Genomic DNA, 7,004 nt, shown 5'->3' on the forward strand with positions numbered 1-7,004 from the left:
ATACTGTAAGCTCCTTTAAACGAGGGGCTTTTTGTCTCAGTCAATTATACAGTTACAGTCGGTCCGATTATTATCTTGTATTCTCGGTTTCTATTTCTCCAAATCCGACGATCATTTGTCAGAATATGAATTATACTCAGGACTCAGGGTGCTTTGATTTTTCCTTCTTACTGCATTGTTTTGACCTGTGACCAAAGATCACCTTTGATTTTAACCCTTTGGTTAAAAGAATGCATATATTTTTATCCTCTTTTTAAAAAATTGAATCGATTATATATTATATTATAAGTTTCCCGAAACACAAATGCCGATGTGTCGTACAGACATCTACTATTTACTCACTACGTCGTGCATTAAAGGTTGTTTTGGTGACAGGTGAGTGGAGAAGAAAGACGAAGGCACGTCTCCACCTTCACACTGATGTAATGCCATTTATTCTTAAAACCTAGGAACTTGATTGTGATAAATAAAAGCCTCTGCACAAGAGATGGAGTGAGCCCTGAACGATGGGAGACGCAGGCGGTTTTGGGTTGAGGATCCCACACATGTGCCGACTCAGAGGGTTTACATTGTTGTGAGGAATCCCAGGTCAACAAACCCCCAGAGAGAGAAAGTGAGAGAGAGACCCGACCGAAGCCGGGAAGGAGGAAAACAAGACTCAACAGTCTTTTCTCAAGCCGCCTCACATTCAAACACTTGCAGTCTTGTTGGTTTTCACAACTGTGCACACACCCCCCCCCCACACACACACCCCCCAACACTCACACACATACATACTATTCATGCTTTACTATATATAGATTATTCACCGCGCTAACAAGAAGATCTCAGTGCTGCTTTCTTAACACAACCTGGCCTTTGTGTGTTGCTGAGACGTGAGTGCAGTGGCTTCATATTTGACTCTGCTCACCTTTTCAAACACCTGGAGGGAAACTCTGGTTCAACTTTCACCTATCACACTCGTGTGGCTGAGGCCCCTCGGGGCAATACCACCGATATCAATACTAATACTCAGTTTTTATTATTAGAGCTGTGTGTCTTGATTTCAAAAGCCTAAAACACAAAGATTTGCCACAGAGTGAGCATTTATTATAACAATCCTGATAATTACTTGCATATTAAAACATAATCCCACCGTTCTTAATTGAGAAAAACTAATTATTTCAGGTTTTACCCTCAAATAAAGTCACGTAGATAATCCATCTTAACTTTTCCTTTGTTCACAATAGAGTTGCTGAACTTGCAAGAGGCAGATTAAAAAAAAAGGGATGATCAAAATTGAAGCATATGTTTATTTTTAAACTTAATTTAGACGATTTAGTGACTGTATATAATTAATTTTAACTGTATTGTTTGTTTTGTTGGGATTTAAAGGGCCATCGTGTAAGAGTTGGCCGACTGTCGCATTCATACTCCAAACATATAGGGGGCATCATATTAACAGGAAGTTCAGGTTGTCCACACGTTTTGTAAGAAACAAGGAAACGGAAACGTCCCTTCCCCTGTGCCGTAGTCGGACTGGTCATCGGGCAAACCGGGACAAATCCCACGCCGGGGTCCTGTAGGAACGATGGCTCAGTTTTCCCTCTAATCTGCAGCAGGTTAACTTCAGATTAAAGTGAAGTTATTATAGTCAAGTCCACAAATAAGTGGATGACACACTAATCTCACTGTGTCGTACATCCTGGCCTTCAGTGCTCAACACTAACTTAATAAACACTTAAAATGTGCTTGTAACTATAATGAAGTAAATACAGGCCCCAGTTTTTTCTGCATTTTTAACACAGTTTTACAATAACTGTGGTGATTTCAGCTTCAAAATTGCAAGAATTTGCTGCTTTTCTTTCTCTCTCTTTCTTCTGATGTGAATATTTTCTTCTTTTACGGTCTTGAAAAACACAGAAAACTTTTCCTGACGTTACGCCAATTGAAAAGTGTGAGAAATAAAGCTATAATACAGTCTGTTTACATTGTAAGACGGTGCCTCCACTAATGGGCGTCCACAGGAGGAGTTACAGTTGCATTAATAAACACTTATATCTGCTTTTAAGGACATTATACTGTGTTATAAACTATTATTAAATGTTTTATATGCTGCTTGTGAAACCTAATGTCACAGTTTTACCTGATAACCGATTGATACAGTAGAATAAAGTAGGAATAGATAAAAAACACGTGCAGCATCTTCTCAGTGAGACGAACCCTTCAAACAGCCTTTTGCCTTCAGTTATGTAACTTGAAGTGTGTGTTGCAGCCATATGTCTCACTATGGGCCAAGAGTGTGTGTGCGTCGGTGAGAGTGAGCCACAGGCTGTGTGCATGTGTGTGTGTATGTGTGTGTGTGTGTGTGTGTGTGTGTGTGTGTGTGTGGAGAGGATCGTAGTGCACATGTGTGTGTGTTTGTGCATGGAGACGACGGGGGGAGTGTATGGGTTTACAGGGAGAAATCCAGCTGGCTCACAGGACGGGAATCAGACACCACAGAGGCCGACTGAGCCCAGAGACTGAGACAATACACACACACACACACACACACACACACACACACACACACACACACACACACACACACACACACATTGGTATTTAGCTCTTCTAGGAAAACCTACAGACAGGTAAAGACTTGTGTTGTGGAGCTGTGAGCGTAGGTCCTCTAAAGTCCTGAGGCTACAGATCCTGTCAAATACCAGCAGCCAGAATCAGAGCGGAGAGCTGCAGCTGCTCTGAGGTCAGATCACTGAGAGATTTACAGGGAGATTGAGTCGCCACTCAACGTTTGTTTTAAGTGATCAAAGAGAAAACGGATAAATGGATAAAAACCAAAATAAGCCTCTGAATAAAGAGGAAATGATTGTAAGTCGACGCGAGAGCTGCTGAATCATGTTGAGATCCACTTCACAGAAATGACCTAGAAGCGTTTAGGGAGCGTCTGTAAATAGTTGTGATTCTGTGAGAAGTCTGGATTCTGTTTCCGGGTTCATGCGATAATAATTCTCCAAACTTAAAATCTCTCGACTGAAACTTTAACACAGTGAAAGCTTCACTGACAACTGATATTATCTCTAGATGCAGCCCCGATTCATTGCATGACTGCACTGTAAAACTAATCTGGAAATAATAGAGGTGATAAAGTAGTTTATGACCGGAGGATTCACACTCACTCAAGTTCATTTCATCATAATCTTCAGTTCAGTTTTCTAGAGAAATCCTTCACACTGGAATCTGTTCTTTGCTGGATTCATAAAACTCTTTGGTGGGTAAAGTCTTTTTTTGTTTGTTTTTTTTTTTGCAGCAAGTCAACTTTTCTTCAAAGACACACGGTGTGAACTCCTGAGCTCAACCACTGTAACCAGTGCGGCTTTAATTAGCTCCAGTGTGTCTGTCTGCAGAAAGTTGGAGAGGTTGAGCTGTTAGAGAGATAAAGAGGGGATTTAAAGAAAAATCTCACATGCTGTGTGTCTGTGCATGTTCATTTCAATTCTTAGTGTTCTCCTGCACAAAATGTGAGCTAACTATTATTTATAGAAGATATATATTAGAGGAGGGACCAGAAGAAGATAATCTACAAACCTGTGCTTCATTTAATTTCACAAAACGAAAAGAAAGTTTTCATACTAAATTTTGATTCGAATGAAATATGTGTTCAGTCAACTGGGAATTCATGCAACAGGAGGCACTTGTCTGCACACCCCGCCCACTAAACAAACTTGGAATCTGCAAAGCACATTGGGTGTTTTATTTTGAAGGAAACCCCAGTGGTCACTGTACCGGTTCATGAGCCGGATTCAGACGTCTCTGATGGACTTTCAGTATGTGACTATCCGTAACTGAAGAATAACAAGGACTCAACTCTTCTCCCTTTGAATGATGCATATTTTCTGGTACTCTACTTGGTACCCCCCCCCCCCTCCCCCTCCAGTTGAGGGCAAGTCAAGGTGGAAGAAAACCCCTGAGCCCCAGAGCTGCAGGGGACCCTGAAGCACTCCAAGCATTAAAGCTATTTACTGTTTCAGACCCCCCCCCCACCCCCCCCACCCCCCCACCAGATGAGTCAGGGGGCTTTTACTAATGGAAAAAAGCAGCAATCATTATCCTTGAAAAAAAAAGTGCCTTCGCAATGAGTCACTGCACCAAAATCTGTCTCTAAGTGTTCCTATAACGAGTCCAAAAATAAAGTATTTTTAGCATTAAAGGGAATATAAAAAGATACAGTTGCTGCCTTATAACATCCACTAAAAACACAGTCTGTGCTCGATAAAATACGTCTTTTTAAAGTTTCACATCTTTAATAAAAGTTGTTTTATTTTGTCTTTCAAGATGAGTAAACTGCAGCTGAAACAATTCTGATCGTTCTAATCATTTATCAAACAAAAACATCAGATAGTTTTGTGTTTCCAGCCTCTCAGGTGTGAGTATGTGCAGACGTCTCTCTCTTTTCTATGATCAAAAAGAAAATCTAATTAAATATGTTTGGGCTTTTGCAGCGTTGGTCAGACAAAACAAAGTATTTGAAGACTTTAAGAACTTGTGATGGACACTTCTTGCTATTTTGCATCATTATCGTCATAAATTCTTTATATTATAAGTTTATGTGCCTGATAGTTTCAAGACTTTGTCCTTATTTTGCAAAAATGTGTTTAAATAAAAAGGAAAAAAAAAAGGGGGAAATGACAATTACCAGGCTGAGAAATAGTCTGACTTGCATCCTGGATCCCAAGGCTCAAGTTGTGAATGGAGAGCAGGGCACTACACACACACACTTAGCGCATTACCCTCCCCTCTCCTGTCTATTAAACCCTCACCACAGTGAGATAAAGGCGATTATTTCCCACCAAGAAGCTGCAAAGCCAATCACCGGGCCCTGATCGATCACTCACTCATGTCCTTTACGCACACACCTCTTCCCCATCTATCAACCCATCCATCCCTGATCGATAACTTACATTGGTGTAGAGCACAGAGTCGATCTCCCCGGCCTCAGACAGCTCGCTGAGGTTCCTGTCCCAGTGTAGGAACGATTCACTACTGTCCAGGATCTCCATGGTTCCCTCCACAGACTCTCTCCGGCCTTGTGGATGTGGTTTTTCTCCACACGCAGCAGCAGCAGCAGCAGCAGCAGCAGAAGAAGAAGAAGAAGAAGAAGGAGCAGCAGCGAGGGTTTGGTTGCAATGCAGGTCAGACTGGAAACAAAACTCCAGCGACAACTCCGGTGAAAAAAAAAAAAAAAAAAGTTCCCAACAACTTGTCTGAGTTCAGGAAAAGAAGAAAAAAACAGGAAGCAGAAACGCGTCGGTTCAGACTGAGAGAGTCAGGGAGCCGCAGCGGTCAGAGTCAGGCTGAGAGACAGTGTTGTTGTTGTTGTTTATCATCTCCTCTCTGGTTCAGGTTCCACACACAGCTTTCTGCAGCCTCTCTTTCCTTTTCATTCCTCCTCCTCCTCCTCCTCCTCCTCCTCCTCCTCCTCTCAGCCCAGACACACAGGAATGTGTGGGCGGAGTCACAGAGACCCAGAAAAAAAGGAGTAAATAAAGGAAATAAAATAGAAGAAGAAATCAAGAATCAACAGGTCTGAAGCTCACGGCGACTTCCTACCAGATATAAATTCAGCACAACACACCAGGAAATAAGTTAATGAGTCATTAATGTTTTCCAGCTGTTTGTGACACTAGTGTCAAACACCCATATTAATAAACGAGAGTTTCCGGTTTAATAATTAATTTCAAAATAAAGCTCTCATTCCTCATTTCAGGACACATTGATTCTCTACAGGATAAATAATAAAACTACTACCAATACTACTGCTAATTGTACGACTACTACTGGTAATAATAATAATAGTATGATTGATATGACGAAACTTTAAATAATCAAAATAAAAAATCATTAGATCTAATGATAAAAAGTGAGAGAAGGCTATGTGAGATTTTTTTTTTTTGAAGTCCACGAAATACTTTTTAAACAGAAATAAAAGACAATTTAAGTAAAATAAAAATAAAAGTGATATCATGATATAAAATGAGGATATTATCGCTGACACAAGTATGTTTGTATTTAATGTGGTAATGATAATCCTCCTTCAGACAAAACTGTACACCATGTAGTTTAAGTTACTACTTACAAACCGCCTTTAAGGAAAATTAAAATTTCTTACAAGAAAACGTTAAGTATATGTTTGTTTATTAAAAAACTTTTACTAAGCTTTTATGTATTTATCCTTACAATTTATTTTTTGAGCTTTTATTTTTACGTGCACATTTCCGGTCTCGCTCGTTGACGCTCCTCTAAGCTGAAGCCACAGGTTTCTCTACAACTCACAGCCCCGCCCACACCCTGCCGACTGACCAATCGGATGTCTCCTCTGTTTAAAGCCCGTGCTCCCGTGCGGCTGTGCCCTCCGCGCCTTTAACTGACAACTGATTCAGCCAATCGAGAAAGACTTCTTGAATTCCTGCGACCAATCACTTTAGGCCAAGCACACCTTTTGCGTAAAAGCCCGCCCGCGCTGTCACACTGCTGGACGTTGATTGGCCAATCAACGCCCAGCAGTGTGGACATTTAAAAATCAGTCATATTACAATGTTTACATTTCGTGAACTTAAAAATACATGTTTTAATGAGTTTTTATGCAAATATCTGCCACAATTTTTATCATGTATGTTATTATGGTTGTTTTTTAATGATATACTTATTATTATTCTCCTTTATCTCAAAGTTAAAGTATTTTGTAAGATCACTTCTTGATACTGGGAGGAAAAAAAAAAAGAAAAAAAAAAAAAGTGTATTACATGAACCGTTACAGAGAAATGAACCAACACTTGTGAGCTGAAAGCAACCAGCCGCTGTCCAGGAAGGAAATGAAAAACAGATAAGTGTGATAACAGTTGACAAGAGAGTGACAAGGCAGAAAACAAGAAGAAATGCAATTACACAAATCCAACTGTCATGTTAGTCAAATAATGTGCAGTTTTAACTATTAATTACTATAAATATTATAAATTCACGTT

At 40.1% G+C, this 7,004-nt stretch overlaps 1 protein-coding gene across 2 annotated transcripts in view; it reads right to left on the minus strand.

Annotated features, from left to right (window-relative positions):
- creb3l2 (cAMP responsive element binding protein 3 like 2) overlaps positions 1 to 5,402 on the minus strand; it is a 35,286-nt gene extending 29,884 nt beyond the window's left edge. For both annotated transcript variants that reach the window (XM_022749762.1, XM_022749761.1), the window contains exon 1: positions 4,944 to 5,402. In XM_022749762.1, coding sequence (XP_022605483.1) covers positions 4,944 to 5,042 — 99 coding nt within the window. In that variant the 5' untranslated portion in view covers positions 5,043 to 5,402. The remainder of the gene's footprint in view (positions 1 to 4,943) is intronic.
- Between the last annotated feature and the right edge of the window lie 1,602 nt (positions 5,403 to 7,004).

This window comes from Seriola dumerili, unplaced genomic scaffold (genome assembly GCF_002260705.1).
Source record: "Seriola dumerili isolate Sdu_G_001 unplaced genomic scaffold, Sdu_1.0 BDQW01000138.1, whole genome shotgun sequence".
In the NCBI taxonomy this organism is placed as follows: Eukaryota; Metazoa; Chordata; class Actinopteri; order Carangiformes; family Carangidae; genus Seriola; species Seriola dumerili.